Source organism: Marmota marmota, unplaced genomic scaffold (genome assembly GCF_001458135.2).
Source record: "Marmota marmota marmota unplaced genomic scaffold, marMar, whole genome shotgun sequence".
Taxonomy (NCBI): Eukaryota; Metazoa; Chordata; class Mammalia; order Rodentia; family Sciuridae; genus Marmota; species Marmota marmota.
The window spans coordinates 8,147,231-8,164,820 of NW_025999945.1; the positions used below are offsets into that span (position 1 = coordinate 8,147,231).

Genomic DNA, 17,590 nt, shown 5'->3' on the forward strand with positions numbered 1-17,590 from the left:
TATATATATATATATATATATATATATAAAATACCCACAGTGAGGCTTCCTATATTCAAACATGTTAAAAAAAACTGCAAGAAAATGTATATGTGTTCACCTTAAATGGGATAAAGTCAGACTCATGTCAGTATGTCAGTTCAGGTCAGGTTTATGCTTTGCGACCTCAAATGAGTTGCAAAAATATTTCCACTTCAAGAATTTGTAGAATTTAGTAATTGTAAAAAAGAAACGTTTATGGATTTGTACTACTAGTAAAAAAAGAATACAGTTCAAGAAAAAATTGAAATCTTGAATTAAACTTTGAAAAGACATAGGTTAGAGTAGAAGAAGATGGGATGAACAGAAAAACCTTAGATTCTGAAAGCAGTTTCTGGTAACTTATAAGGACTTTCAGTTTTGGTACCATTATGTTTTGTTTTGTTTTAATAACAGTTTATAAACAGAATTTATGACAGTTTATTGTAGATTATGTGTTTGTCTCAAAGAGAGATTGTCAGAGCTGTAATTCTGAGTTATATGTAGCAGTCAAAAGCCTAAGTCAAGAAAATATATACTTGGTTCTTCCAGAAGTCAGGAAAGCCAGGATAACTGGGATGATGAATGAAGTTTACCAGTGGGTAGGGAAGGCCTTAATGTGTGTTTGGGGTGGGGGGATCCTGATGTGGTAGGGCAGGCAAGGAAAGATATTTTGTAGCCTGTTAGGTTTTTTCAGCCTCCTTCTGGATTAAAATAAGAGTCCCTGGGAGTTTGTTTAGGAATCTAATTGTCATCAATAACTTTTTCTTTAAGCCATTTTAGTGATTCTTCCATTTTATCCCAGGTTAACAGGTGTCTTTTCTCTAGATTGAGTTTATGACTTAATTCAGGTGGCCCTGTAATAGTGTTTTTTTTTAAATCATTGTACCACATTTATAAGAGTAGAAAACTATTTAGAATGAAAACTCAAAAAAAAAAAAATAGTAGATAGTAGACCAGATTATGAGGACACATCCTTAAGGTTTAAAGAAAAGTGTAGGGGTAGGAGAAAGAATACTGGAAAGGGCAGTGATAGATTCTAAAACCCTCTAAGTGTGAAGGAAGTGCATTCTAACTAGGAGGTTCCTAACACAGTGGTCTCAAATCTGACCAGAGGGTTACTTTGGTGGTAAGTTAAGGTCCTGATTCTTGCATCTCACCCTGGTGTAAAGTTTTCAACCTTTGATGCTCATTAGACTCATCTGGGAAACTTTTTAAAGCTATTATTATCCAGACCCAAATGCAGGCTTTTAAAATCAAATTTTATGGGGATGAAGTTCAGGCACTTAAAAATAAATCCCATGGTATAGCTAAGATTTAAAATTGATACTGTATGTACTAAATTTGAAGCTTCATGGGTGAGGCCCAGGAAAATGTATTTTTAGCTATAGCCCACTACACCTCACCCCACACATCTCACAAGTCTATTTAGTTCATGGAACAACATTTGAAAAGGATTGGGGAGAGGTTTGGATTAAGTGAATGAGGCACAGTAGAAACCAGGTGCAGTGTGGGAATTGAAAAAAATGGCAAAATGGTTCTAGTTAGAGATGCTCAACAGGCTCAAGATAGAACCCTCACAGAACTATCAGTGTTTGAGATTTGGTCTTGGTACTGTGAAGAAGTGATGCAGCTCCACAGAGTCAAGGAGAATAAAGAATTTGAAGTAATAAATGTGTATGGAAAAACTGATGATAGTTAAGATTAGAGTGAACCAGAATAATATGTGTTAGTTGCTGATACAGATGTTATGGAAAAGTGGTGAATGGAGAAGGAGAAAATGCAGGAGGGCTATAAATAACAGTGGCAAATAAGGACAAGTTTTGACTGTTTACTTCAACATTTAATTAGGTGAACAGGAAAAGGGAGATTCTCCATGGGATAGGGAATGAAGTAGGTTCAAGAAAGAGCTACTTTTTACTTAGGTGAAGGCAAATAGAAGAAACCAGTTGTGTGTGTGTGTGTGTGTGTGTGTGGCTGAGGATTGGACCTAGGTCTTTGGGCATGTGCTCCTTACCACTGAGCTATGTCTGTAGCCCTGGCTTAAGAATTTTAAAGGGAAGTTTGCCCACAAAGGGATGGTCAGGAAACATGTCAAGTAGCTACCAGGTGAAAAGAGCTTGAGTGAGAGCATAAAGGGGATTGATGGTTATTCTATTATGAGAATGGGAAGTTTGTATACTTTGTTTCAGTTGTATACAAATGGGGTTGGTGGGGCTCTTCAACCAAAGTCTAACTACTGGTTATTGAACATCTATTATGTAGATCTTTACCCAAGATGTTGCAGAAAATGGTTTAAAAAAAAAAAAAAAAAGTCCCAGGGCTGGGGATGTGGCTCATGTGGTATGGGCTTGCCTGGCATGCATGAGGAACTGGGTTCGATCCTCAGTACCACATAAAATAAAATAAAGATATTGTGTCCACCTAGAACTAAAAAATTTAAAAAAAAAGTCCCTACCTCAGGGTATGCAGGGCTAATGCTTGAAAAGCAAACAGTACGTAAAATCCACAGTGATCTGTACAAACAGTTTGCCTATAGGAGGTCAGAGAAAGGAGATCAGTGTTGGTAGAACTGTGAAGAAAGGCCTTGAAGTAAAGGTAATTATTTAAACTGGCTGGCCATTGAAGGATGATAGGCTTTGGATGGGCAAAAGAAAGTGGGCCAAGTAATCCAATGGGGAAAACAACATGAACAAGCCTTAAGCGGAAAAATTAGAGAGCCATAAAGCAAGCCCAATGGAAACATGCTGGGAACTTGTGGGAGGTAAGTGAAATTGCATGGGGGCTGGAGCCAGATCACTAGGGCAGAGAAGTTTGGACTTTTTTTCCCCCTGTGGTTAATGGGAAGCCATTGGAATTCTTTAAATAGAGGAACAACATGATGAAATCAGTGGTAGTATATAGTTAAACTGGAAGAGAGGAAAAAGAAGTGAAGAAAGGAACTTTGTGGTTCATGCCAGAGGTGATGAGTACATCCCCTAGAGTAGTGACCAGGGATGAAGTGTAAAGATGAAAGAATCCACACAATATGGAACCTAACTGGATAACAGAAAGAGATTCTCAAGTTTTCTAGACAAATTTTCTTAGAAAAATATTTATCTAAAAAGACAATAGCATTTCAAACCTGTGTATGTTTTTGTGTGTGTGTGTGTGTGTGTGTGTGTGTGTATGTATGTGTCGTGTGTGTTGTGTATACTTACCTAAATTCTTCCCAGATAGGTCTTTGGAACAATCTATGGAAAATCTTCTGCCCTTTCTTAATTATGTTCTAAATAAGATGGAAGGGTGGATATTATGATGACAAATATGTTTTCAGGTATTTCATATATATATATGTGTGTGTGTGTGTGTGTGTAATAATATCTGTTGAGTACCTACTCTGTGATAAGCTTTTTCCCATGTGTTCTGTCATTTAGTCAGAAAATGCAGATAACAATCACTCAACAACCCCTTTTCACAGAAAAGGAATCTGAGAGTCAGATTACGTGTTCCTTACCAAAGGATAAAGTAGCTCGTAAGGGACAGAGGTTGTTTATAATTGAGATTTTTTTTATTAAAAGATGCTCTTTCCCCTGTTCTGAACACTATCTGTGGTCATAAGCATAAGAACCATGTGGTGCAAAGAACCTCCATCTATAACAGTACTTCTAGTTCAGGAAAAAGGATGTAGTCCAGTAACATATTTGTTCAAAATTTTGTTACCAGAGTTAGAACTGTTGTGGAAGAGAAATATATGTTCTAGGATTTCTGATCATTTTGGTTTTAATATTATTTTATTTATTTTTATGTGGTGCTGAGGATCAAACCCAGGGTCTCGGACATGCTAGGCAAGCACTCTACCCCTGAGCCACACCCCAGCCCCTGGTTTTAATATTATAGTATAAATATATAGCTAAATTCTGTGTAAAAAATCATATAATAAGCAAAAATAAGTTGAAAATCTTAAAAGATAAAAAGGGAGGGCTAACACTAATTACATACATACCTTGAGTGTGTCTAATTTGGGTAGGTTATAAAGTGAGTTTGACTGTATTTAACAATTGGAGGAAAGTGCTCATTATAAATTGTGAACCAGAGAACCTCTAAAGTGTCAAATATGATACTGCTTTGCTGTTGTAACTCTTTGTGTATAAAATGAGGAAAATAATAATAGAACCCATACAGGTTATATGAGGGTAAGGTAGATATGAAGTCTGAATTAATTAATACATATAAAGCATTTAGAAAAGTCTTGTGCAAAGCAAGCCCCTCAGGTGTTAGATGATATTATTACATACAAACTAACATCTATAGCTAAAAAGCTGTTTAAAGTCAGCTAACCCTTTCTGCTTCTGTCCTGTGGCATTGGTACTTTCCTTCACAGCCTTTTATATTTAAATTAATTTGATTTTGATTCACATGTTTTTTATTAAAGAATGGCAAGAGCCAGGCATGGTGGCACATACCTATAATCCCAGTAGTTGGGGAGGAAGGCTGAGACAGGAGGATCATGAATTCAAAGCCAGTCTCAGCAACTTACCAATGACCTGTTTTAAAATAAAATATTAAAAAAAGGGCTGGAAATGTGACTCAGTGGTTAACACTACTGTGTCCAATCCAGGATACAAAACAAACAAACAAAAAAACCCAGCAAGATTCTTTTTTTTTTTTTTAAATTTTTTATTGTTGGCTGTTCAAAACATTACATAATTCTTGATATATCATATTTCACACTTTGATTCAAGTGGGTTATGAGCTCCCATTTTTACCCCAAATACAGATTGCAGAATCACATCAGTTACACATCCATTGATTTACATATTGCCATACTAGTGTCTGTTGTGTTCTGCTGCCTTTCCTATCCTCTACTATCCCCCCTCCCCTCCCCTCCCCTCGCCTCTTCTCTCTCTGCCCCCTCTACTGACATTCATTTGTCCCCCTTGTATTATTTTTCCCTTTCCCCTCACTTCCTCTTGTATCTACTTTTGTATAACTCTGAGGGTCTCCTTCCATTTCCATGCAATTTCCCTTCTCTTTCCCTTTCCCTCCCATCTCTCATCCCTATTTAATGTTAATCTTCTTCTCATGCTCTTCGACCCTACTCTGTTCTTAGTTACTCTTTGCAAAACTGTAACTGCATCAAGTATGCATTCCAAAAGTAGTATTTTACTATAGAAGCATAATCTCTTGATGCAGTTTCATCTTTTTCTGTGTTGCAAAATAAGTGAATAAAATATCTAATGCCATCTGGCCTTCCTGATGGTAATTAACACTGTTATTTCTGAGCTTCCAGACTAATATCTGTAGGCTTAATTATCAGCTATCACTAAGATCAATTGCATTCTGACTTTTTTTGGTGACAGAATTTAATTTCAAAATTCACATCCTTATTTCCTCATTTCCTTTGAAAGGTATGATTTATGTCATTTAAAGAAAGTAATTCCACTTGGGCTGCTGCTATTTAGTTTGGGAGGGAAGTTCACACCTTGAAAGTAGCTGACTTTTCACATCCTAATAGAAGGATGTAAGGTTAGCACTTTTGATTTGGTAACCCAGCATCCTAATAAGGATCTGTGAATAAAAATATAAAAAAGGAAATATCTGTACCAAATAACAAGACTAAAATAATTTCTTTTGTGGATTCTAAATATAGTTGAGGTGTCATATATGATACGCCCTTGACTGGTAGTTTAGGTCAGTTATTTTAAAAGCTGGCAAAGTGAGGTATCTTAAAGTTTTAAATTTTAACTTAAAACATATAGCTGTATATTTGTTCACCAGTCCTTTGCTTAGTATCTCAGGAAGCTATCCACTCTTTAAAAAAAAGTAGTTTTTATATCCATCATAGAACTGAATGCATTGGTGGATTTTGCATACATAGAAAGTCAATTTAAAATATTTTAGTTGAGAGACTTCAAGATAATGAGATATTCTAGCTTTAACCTAGAAAAAAGTATTTTAAGAATTCATGGGGAGAATTTAAAATACATAAATCTGGAATAGTAAATAGTAGACTTGACTCTAGGCAGAGGCTGACAATGAATTGAAACTCAGTAAGCTCAATATTGTAAACAGCATAAACATTTTATGTAGTAATTACAATAACTAATTTTGCATTGTTCATTTTATTTGTTTTATGAGTTGTGGAGTTACCATGACCAGCATGGCCATTAATTCTGAAACTGGTAAGGGATTGAAAAAGACAAACTTCTGTATAGAGAGAAAGCTGGGACCAGGTAGGACACCATCTCTGATGGAGGAACATGACCCAGAGCTAAATTAGCACATTTATTATATAGGTTTTATCATCAAAAAGTTGGGAAAGTTTCTGCAAAGCAGGCAGACTGAAGGATGCAGCACTGGTGAGACATTAGGGTTATCTTGTTAAGCTCAAAATTCTATTTCCCCAGGAGCTGGTGCCTGAGCTCAAGATCCAGACTGATATAACTCCATACCTTTGTACAGGGTTTCGGCAGGCCAGGTGTCACTATAGTAACCCGGTAATCTGGAACTGCACCTTTGCATGGGAAGTTTCCAGCACAAACGCAGCCCTGAGGCAGTCAAAGCTCACAATCCAAGTCATCACTCTCCACATGTAATAGTCTCTCATTTTCATTATGCTTCAAACTTATACCTGAAATAGCTCTTGGCCATTTTGTTCTTGCTTGGCCCAAGCTGCCATTCCTCATTCCCTCTACTGCTCTCTCTGTTCAGACTTCATTTCTTGCATTAGAGCTGGTTTAGCTTCTAGTTTTACTCCTTTCACTATATTCCCTAGACTGCTACTGCAATGATTTTTTTGTAGAATACAGATAGACATATTATGTACCACTGTCTTATTTATCTCTCTTCAATTTTTTCTTTTACCTTCATGAATCCTCATATAAATCTACTAGAGATTGGAATTGATAGTTGTTGAATAACCATTAATTGAATTATACTTATTTTTTATTATTTGGAGATTTTACAAGTGAACTAACCAATATTCTTTGGAGCCATGTCTTATTAAGACAAAGTAAAGGAAGGGAGAGGGAAAGAGGAGAATTGAGTCTTTTGATTGATAGGCTATCAGAAGTTTTTCTGAAGTACATTTATTTTTTGTACATCTGTCTATTTCTTCTGGTTAGGTGAGTTGTTCCTAAAACTATTAAATATCATTCAATGATAGTACATCTATGAAAGTAGAGAAGATAATATCAACCAAAAAGGGTTGTTATGAAAATAGACTGATGTATTTAACATACCAACCAACATGGTAAGCCCTTAATGAGTGATAGCTACTATATCTAGAGACACTGTGGATGTGATAATTTAAGAGTACTGACTTCATGGTCTTTAGACTGGGGTTTAAATTCTGGCTTCCCATTTGTTAGCCCTCTGAACTTGGGCACTGCATCTTAATTTGCCCATCTATAAAATAAGGTATAAATAAATATCTCACAGGAATATTATAATGTATTAGTATAGTAGTAGATGTAATAAGCACTCAAAAAATGATTTGTTGTAGTATGTAGTTATCATTATAATAAACATTTATAATAAAAAGTACCCATTATGTTGTAGATTCTGCCCAAGATCCTAGATGATACTATCTGTGATTCTGAGATTTCAGATTTATATCCCACATCTATTATATGACTACTTCATTTCATTTAGATAGTATGTTTTACTTTTATAGGCTGAATTATATAGACAAATCCTAATGTAGAAATATTATCTCAGACTTCACTGAGCTTAAATATAGCCAAGAATCAAGAAACAAGCAAAAGCAAATAAAACAAATAGCACAGATATCAACAAAGTCACACACATACACACACACACACACACAAATTTGTACCTATATACTTATGGAAGTATCTCTCAACTTCTTGTTTAGTGCCCACATTTCTGTTGCTTGTTAGCCAAGTGACTTTTGGTGAGTCTTAGACAATTTCAATTTCCTCATCTGTGAAATAAGAGTTAGCTACTGTTTTTTTCTTTTGGTACTGGGATTGAACCCAGAGGCACTTTATTGTTAATGGCAAGATTGCAATAAGTCACCAAGTTGATCTTAAAGCAGGAGATGGAACTTTTATTCACCAGTTGGTGGTCTGGATCCACCAACGGGCAGGCCAAGGGGCAGGCTACAAGTCTACACCCTTTGACCTCCTCCCAGGGTTTGAGTACACCTTTATAGTCCAAAACTATATTAATCATAAGTATCTGTTGCTATGATTCAAAACCATAAACAAATGTCATGAGATCTAAAATCATAAGTGGAAGGGGGAGTGGGTCAAAATAACCCTAATTGAGTACAAGATAAAGAATGGTTACTAATGTCTAGACATTCATTCTTTGACAAGGTACATTGTCCAAGAAAAATAGGAACCAAAAAGAGGACAATTTTACATTGTATAAGAATTGCCATTTTGTGTTGTCAAACATGCTATGCTAAGCAACTGTTGATTGATACAGGGTGTTCCCATGAGAGAAGCATTTCTTACATGACATGGAGTGTCAAGGCAAAATGGAGTCTGTTTGGTCATTGCCCGTATAGCCTGGCATATAACATTTTCACTGAGTTACAATTCCAGCCCTTTTTATTTCTATTTTGAGACAAGGTCTCACTAAGTTGCTGAGGCTGTCCTTGAACTTATGATCTTTCCGCCTCAGCTTCCCAAGTCACTGGTATTACAGGCATGTGCCATCATGCCTGGCAAGAGTAACTGATTTCTAAAAGTCTCTTAAGTCTAGAAACTTTTAAATTCTGTGTGTATGGTATCTTAAATTTATTCTCTCTGGGCTCTTTTCTATATTATTCTCTTTAAAAAAATAAAAGTGAGGTGGGTTTACTTTAAAGTGCAGAACCTATGCACAAGATTCACTGTTATGTCAAACTCTATGATAAATAAGGAATTTCTAATGCAGCATGACAAACCAAAGAGAACAGTTACAATTTCTATGGAATTATTTAAACAAATTATAAGAATAAATAAGAGTGATTGGTTTTTAGAAATGTGAATACCAAAAAAGCTTCACAGCAAAATTATGATAGATTATGCTACAGTTACAAATTAGCCCCAAGTTTCAGTGTCTGAAAACTGTAGAGGTTTACTATGGTATCATCTAATATTGGTCAGCAGTGATTATACTCCACAGTCACTGAGGTATCCAAACTGGATCCTTTAGCCTCAACTCTTAGCCAGTGTTGTCACAGTAGAAGAAAAGTGAAGAGCTGATATTTTGTCCACCAGTATTAAATGCATTGGTTCTTCCTGGCCCATAAATGATAGATATTGTTTTACTTGTGTCCTGTTAGAATTACAGATGACTCTGAAGAGTGTGGGGAACATGGGAAGAGCACATGGATATTTGGTGAGCATAAGTGCTTCTGCTCCATGGTGTATGAGCTGATTCTAAAAAAGTAAATAGAAGTTAACATGGTAAATGAAGTAATAGGACATGAAAAAAATTCTTCCTCATTATGAAAGTGAAAAGTTTCCTTTAGAATAAAAATGTGGATATCAAGGAAGAAGTTATATTCTTTATCTCAGTTAAACCTCACAATAATTCTCTGAGGTAAGTACCGTTATCACCCACCTTTTCAAGCTTTATCAGTTAGTAGGTAGTTAGGTTATGTGGCTCCTTTGTACTTCAGATAATTTGGTTCTAGCAAAGTAAGTCAGTTGTACATACATCAGTTTTATCTATCTGTTATCAAATTTAAATATTGTAAATGTTATTTTATTTCTGCAATAAAATAACTTACCCATAAGTAATAGAAATTAAGCTACAACTTTAACTTGTTTTGTTTTTAGGGTTTGGACAGAGGAGCCAAAGGCCAAATTTCCACTTTGGGCGGTTTTGCTTCAATTGTTAGCCAGAAGAAAGAAGCCACTGAAAATAAAAGTTCACCTACACATCTTGTTTCCCCTAACATCAAGAATGGTAATGGTCAGTATGTCTTGGCCAAAAGTATATTACAGTATTAAACTATTTAAAATGTAGATTTTAATCTATTCAGTATTGTTCTGGTAGGTCTAATTAATACAATAAAAAAGTAAAATATGTAAATATTTGTAAGAAGAAGCAAAATTATTATTATTAGGTGATAGTTACCTAAAGAATGAAATAGAAAACTCATGAATAATTTTTAAAAGTTTGATTAGAAATCCACATACAATATAAATGCAATAAATATGTAAATATAAAATACATTTTATGTATCTTTATTATGCAATGTGTAAATATAAATATTTAGTAGATTTCTTATGTTTGAGCAGTAACCAACTAAAAGACTTGATAGAAAATACATAAGATGCTTAGAAATGAACCTAAAAGGAAGTATGCAAAACCTACATAGAGAAAATATAAAACTTTTTCAAAAGATTAAAAGATGGTTTGAACGGAAAGACTTATAAATAATAATAAAGATTTTAGGTTCACCCATTTATTCCCTATATTTAGTAAAATTTTCAACAGTTCTTTGGGAAAACAAAATGATTCAATATTTGATTTTTAAGAATAAATGTCTGAGAGGATATAAGACAAAATAATTAGGGTGTACATTATTTTGTAGTGCCATATATTATAAAGCTGTAGTACTGATAGTTTTGGCACCAGGAAAGCCAAATAGATGGATCAGCAAAAAGTATTGTATGTAAGTAGCATTAAATTATTCACAAAAGTAGAATTAGGCCAATGGACTAACTTCTCAAAAATAATGAAGTTAGATTTTTTAAAACTGTAAAAGTACTAGAAGAGTATGCAGGAGAATTTGTAATGTGCATGTACTCACTGACATAGTAAATCCACTTTCAGGAATTTAGTCTAAGGAAATAATGTAGCATATATGCAAAAATACAAGGAAAGAATGCACATTATTTATAATAGTATTTGAAGCAATTAAAGTGAATTGAGAAATTATGTTTGTCTATATTATAAAAATTGTACTTCTATTAATAAGAATGTGATATGTATATAAAGTGACTAGGACAAATGCTCACAATACATTGTATGGTACCTTTAAGTTGTAGAAAAAAACCAAATTATATAGTTATATATAGAATATGATTCCATTTTTTTTTTAAATTGAAGGAAATCTTTTATATTCTGAGAATGAAAGGGTGCCCACTAATCTGTTAATGATTTTCTTGGGGAGGTAGGATTGGGTGTGTATTATTAATGTTTGTTTTTATAACTCTGTATTGTTTTATTATATGAAACATACATTATTTGAACACTTCTAAGTGCCTCTTAACCCTATAAAAAGAACCTGTAAAGGTTTGAATGCTCCTCACATTCTAGACAAATACCTAGAAATGTTTAAGAATATATTTTCTGGTAAATTATCTTATGTCGATAAGCTACATGTGGCATAAATTATTCTTGTGCAGATTTTCTGTTTGACACTGCAAGCTAAAGCAGATCAATTCTGTAGTCTTTTAGGTTAGTATCTATGTCACCTCATTAATGAAACTGCCTTTGATAACTTCTTTTTTCCTTGTTACTTCTCTTTCCACCCCCTCCATCAATTAGGTTTTACTGGAGGTCCCAGTGCCCCTATGTCACAGTTCCCCAACCCGCAACTCAGTAAAACAAACCTATAATTGTGGTACCATTATAGAAACAGAGAAATAAAGAAAATGAGCATATTTGATGTGGGAGCATAGTTTAGAGAAATGATTTCTGTTTTAGACATTAACTAGATAATAATTAATGACTTTTTTGCATGATAATTTATAGAAAACTTTCAAGTTTGTTCTTAAAGCCTTATAACAATCACATAAAATTGAACAGACATTAGAATCCTTATTGTATTTGTTTTCTATTGTTGCATAACAAATTTTCATAACCTAGTGTCTTAAGAACAATCCTCATTCATTAGCTCACAGCTCTTTAGGTCAGAAGTCCAGATGAATGTGACTGAGTGTTTTTACTCAGGGTTTTACGGGGATAAAATCGAGGTGTTGTTTGGTCTGGACTATGAGCTAGAATCCTTTTCCAAGCTACCTCAGGTTATTGGCAGAATTCATTCTTTGTGATTGTAAGACTGACATCCTGTTGTCTGGTCTGACTGGCATTTAGGACAAGCTCTTCGAGGCCATACACAGTTTCTTGCCACAGGCCTTATCACAGGGTCTTACAAAAAAATCAAAGCTTACTCATTTAAGGCTGGTAACAAAATCCCCTTTTATGGTTTTAGTCTCTGACTTTGTCTTCTGCAACCAATGGGAGAAAACTGTTTGCTCCTAAAGAACTTGTGTGATTAGGTTTTGCCTGGATAGTATCTTTTTTTAAGGTTGCATTTACAGGTTCTAAGGTTTAGGACTGCAACATGTCTTTTTTTGTAGAGGTAGGGGAAAAGTTCAACTTGCAACAGAGTTTTAGGATCCTAAAAAAAAAATTGAAATGTATATTTGCTAAGAATAATAGCTAGTCTAAGAAATGAATCATAACCTTGGTTTTGGCTTTTTGTTCAGATTCCTAAGCCTTTGATTCTACCTTTGATTTATAACTACTTCATTCTGTCTATATGAATATCTTGATCTGTGAGCTTAGCTTATATACTTAGAAGTTTTTGAGTAAACATTGACTCTGAATATGGTCTACCTACTTGAATTGCTACTACTTTTCTTTTTCTCTCTCATCTGGGCCAATCTTGTGAAATCTGGATTTAGCCTCCACCTGAACTTAGAGTATTTACATATACCACTGTAGATGAATAGACCTTTCAGGAGACATCTTTTGCCTTTTTACAACTTCTGGAGCTAACTTCTCCCACCTTTTCCATCTGGATACCACCTGAATTAAAGTGTGTTCATATGTTCATAAAAATGTTTTAAATAAGTCTGAAAAGAGGCATAATAACTTTTTAAAGGAAAATATAAAAGAGTAAGAGAGAATGTAGTGCCACGTAAAGAATTCTTTTATTGATGGGAATTTAAGACTAAATCATCCACATGTAACCAAGTCTGTAATTTCTTGATCTTTTGAGAAGTCTTTCTTACTTGCCAATAAGATTATTTCCTCAAAAATGCATCATTCCTGGCAGTTATTATAATTTTCCTCCTCCTCCTTTGGTACCAGGACCTATGCTGGGTATTCTCTAACAGCTTGTCTCTCCTTCTGATCTTCAAGTGTTATTAGAGAAGGTGCAAAAGCCCAGCGTGGGTTTACCTAACAGCTGAGGGATGCCTTTCCTCCCTGTAGGATCACATGGCTAGGTATGCCTGTCAAGTTGGCTGTCCTTTTAAATATCTGAGAAGTGTAGGAGTTTTACCTACTATAACAGCTGCTAGAGATGATACATCTTCAGAGAAACAATCTAGAAGATAAGTAATGCAGGAGTTGGGGAGTGTAGTGGTGGAGGGTAACACTACATTTCCCCTTACTTTTTTGTATTTTCCTTTCTAAAGTTATTGTGCCCGTTCTCCAGACTAACTTAAAACATGTTTAAATGCCACAGAACATCTTTAAAAGAAACAAAGCAATTCTTTCTCAAATCTTTTAAAATACCTTCCCATTCTTGGTACTTCAGAAGGGTCGATATGAACTCTGACATTTACCTTGAGGGCAGTGTTTCATTCCCAGCTCAACTCATTTCGTGTGTACTCTATCAAAGCCCTGATTTGATATAATGAACTCTGCAGTTTTTATACACCCTGGAGAAAGGCATTATTTTGCTCCTCTGAAATAGTCAAGGGAAGAACAGGGTTGTCTTGTGATCTGTTTGAAGGTAAAGTACCACAGGGTTTCACAGTTTCTCTAAAAGCAACTTGAGGGACAGACAAGGAAACAAGCTGTTAGAAACCCAGCACAGAGTTTGTTATGTGCTTGCTGTCTGGGGAGGACTTGCTGCTTTAAGATTCCTACCCTAGAAGAATCTCTAAGACCTTAAATGACCCCATCTCCAGGTTTCCTTGGAAAAATAAATTGATTTTAGACTAAATCTCTGAAATCTTTCCCTAGAGCAGAGTGAGTACCTTGGATTTGGCTTTTAACTATTCCTCGTGAGAGGTATATCTACATATATTGGTGTACTTATCCATCTCTTCACTAATCTTTGTGCTCCTTAAGCTTTTATTTTGTAGAGGGAAAGAGCTATCTTGTTTAGTAGTAAAGTTAATGTTTTTGTGTGTGGGGCAGTGGGGGCTACCGGGGATTGAACTCAAGGGCACTCCACCCTGAGCCACATCCGAACACTATTTTGTATTTTATTTAGATACAGGGTCTCGATGAGTTGCTTAGCGCCTCGCTTTTGGTGAGGCTGGCTTTGAACCCACGATTCACCTGCCTCAGCCTCCCAAGCCACTAGGATTACAGGTGTGCACCACTGCACCCTGTATAATATAAAAACATAGTATGTTTCAAATGTCTCACCATCACATTCTTTCCTGCTATCCCTTGTATGCTTTCCTGTGTTTCTTTATGTAGAGACAAGCAAATATATGTATTCTCATTTTCTTAAAGATAAGGTAACTATGCATACATTATCTATCACCTTGTTTTCTTTTTAGTGAGTGCATTCGAAATCTTTTTGTATCAATACATAGAAAGCTTCCTTATTCTTTTCACAACTATATTCCATTCTATTCAATGTATTATAATTTATTTTCTCAGACCCCACCAAAAGAAATGAGTTGTGTCCATTCTTTTCTTATTGTAAACAAGACCACAATGATTTTGTTCATCTGCAGGTATATCTATAGAATATTCCTAGACGTGGAATTGTTGGGTCCAAGAGGAAATGCATTTACCATCTCATGTTTTGAGTCTATCTGTATCCAGAACCTAGCATGCGTGTAACATGTAGTGTGTACTTGGTAAATAATTTACTGAATGAAGAAATGATTGAGAGGCACTTTTTCTAGGTTTCTGCCTGTTTACCTTGTTGGAATGAAAAACCCATTTTAAAGCTGTAATGAATTCTGTAAGATAATCCAGCACAAGTCATCTGTTTCATTAAAGATAACCTTCTATTAAAACATCTGAACATTTTCATAATTAAATCCATAAAAGAACATTCATTCATGTTTTATGACACATATATCACTGAACTTCTATGTCCATCTCTAAAAACCAATGAATATAGTGTTTTACTTGCTCTGATGGCTTAAGTCTTATGAGTAAGAAGGATTTCCCCTGCCCTTTCTTCCTTTATCCCTCCCACCTTTAATTTTATTTTTTGCTAAATGTTCAGAAAAGTCATCCTATAAACAGTGATATAAACACCACCTGTTATGACTAATGCACTCTGGTTTTTCGCCTGTTTCAGCTTCCTGCTGCTATTGCAGTAGTCAAAAGCAGTACCAAAATACCGAACTGATAGAGGGATCCTTAAGATTATTGTCTATTTATTATCTGCCTGGTACTTAACACATTGGTAGTTACGATATCAAATAAGAACCAAGACTTTAAGTCAGCTACCAATAACTGTGTGATCTTAAACAGCTATTTATAGGACTTCATTTGCTCATTTATTGAATGAGGAAATTTGGCATGATAAGATATATAATTATATTTTCCACACTTAAGTTTTATTTAAAAGATTAATTTTCCAATATATTAATTTTGGTTAATCCCCTGTGAATATTTTTGTTTTCACTTTTTGGACATTTTATAGTTTACTAATTTCTACTTTGTGGTAGAAAGATTAGGGCTTTGTTTGATAGTGGAAATAAGTTTTGTAACTTCTCAGGTGGGGTTTGAATCCTGGCTGTAACTTATAAATTGTACCATGCTAGAAAAGTTACTTAACCTCTCTGTACTTATTTTCCTATCTGTAAAAGAGTATTATTAAGAAACTACTGGCTGGGTGCAATGGCACGTGCCTGTCATACCAGCGGCTCAGGAGCCTGAGACAGGAGGAATGCAAGTTCAAAGCCAACTGCAGCAACTTAGGCCCTAAGCAACTTAGCGAGACTCTGTCTCAAAAAACATTAAAAAATGGACTGGGGATGTGGCTCAATGGTCAGTCATTCCTGGGTTCAATCCGTGGTACAAAAGCAAAATACAAAAAACAATCAAGACAAATAAACAAAAAACTACTCTATAATTTTCACAATTAAATCCATAAAAGAACATTCATTCATGTTTTATGAACACACACATCTTATAACCTTATAAGGTTATAAGAATACATGAAAGAAAAGCATTTAAAAAGGATTCAATTTCATGCCTTATAAAAACTAGTGATTATATAATGTTAAATTATATAATTTATATAGATTATATATAGTCTATATAATCTATATAAATTTATGTAAGTTATATACTTTATATAATATACCTGTAGATTGGGGAAGGGATTATGATGGGGCAGGATTTCTGTTTTACCACAAGAGCAATAATGGTGTGGGTTTTTTAAAATTTAAAATGTGTCACACATTTTGAATGTAATCAACATTCTGTATGTTTTAGTAATGATAAAATTAAAATGCATGAACTCACCACTCAAATCAAGAAAAGAAACACTACCAGTATTTTAAAAGCCTCAATGAACCCACCCCAATTGTATTGCCAAACTCTTCTGTCCAGAGGAAGCTGCTATTCCCCTTTGTATAGATACCTTGCAAGTGAATCCTGGGAAACAAAGGATACCTACTGGGACATTTGGCAGAGCTAATTTGATTATGTATTATGTATTAGCTGTTTAGCATCAGTACTCCAGCTTTTTAGGGTACTGTAGGTTAGACCTGTGAGGGAAAGGACTGTCCTCAGCTGATTCAGATAGCAGAGCAAGAAGGAGAAAAGGAACTTCTTCAGCCCACTGGCAAGCCACATCAAGAATAAGAACAAAATCTGGGCCAGGCTCATCTGTTCATTCTATCTTCAGTTGAAAAGAATAGTACAAATAATAGTACAAATTATCAATACTACAATAGTACAAAGGCAGTCAGGATTTTGGTGATAACAGACATCAAAGATAACTAATTCTCAGGCCACTCTGTTCTAGTCTGGGCAGAGTGAAATTCGTCTTTGGCCACTGTGATTCCTAATCCTTTGACTATGATAGGTGTATCTCTGCCTCTGTCTCTATAACTTACTGTCTGGAAATTTGTGGAACTCTTTGTTTTTTTCAGGGTTTTGAAAATTGCACAGTGATGTGTCTTGGCGTGAGTCTGTTTTTAATCCTGCATGCCACGTACTTGGTAGGCTCTTTCCATCCAACAGCTCATGTCCTTCCTTTCCAGGAAATTTTTAAAAATTATTTTTGATGACTTCTGCTTTTTCTATACTTTCTTTCTGGATCTCCTATAATTCAAATGCATGACCTCTGAACTCCTGTTTTTCTTTTCTTTTTTTTAATTTTTTTTTTTAGTTGTTGATGGACCTTTATGTTATTCATTTATTTATATGTGGTGCTGAGAATTGAACCCAGTGCCTCACACATGTGAGGCAAATTCTCCACCACTGAGCCACAACCCCAGTCCTGGACTCCTGTTTTTATTAATTTTCCCCACTATCATTTTCCCTTTCTCTTTTGCTTTATGTATAGACAATTTTCTCAAACCCCTTATATTAAGTATTTTATTTCTGCTTCCGTGTCTTTAATTATCAAGAATTCTTCACTCAATATTTCCTTTTTTAGCATCATCTTACTTCATTT

General features: G+C 34.9%; 1 protein-coding gene across 1 annotated transcript in view; it reads left to right on the top strand.

Moving 5' to 3' along the window:
* Window positions 1-17,590, top strand: part of Hectd2 (HECT domain E3 ubiquitin protein ligase 2) — a 105,521-nt gene that overhangs the window by 38,371 nt on the left and 49,560 nt on the right. Inside the window, exons 2-3 of the mRNA XM_015500026.2 lie at window positions 6,408-6,497; window positions 9,798-9,927. Of these exons, the coding sequence (XP_015355512.1) occupies window positions 6,408-6,497; window positions 9,798-9,927 (220 nt within the window). The remainder of the gene's footprint in view (window positions 1-6,407; window positions 6,498-9,797; window positions 9,928-17,590) is intronic.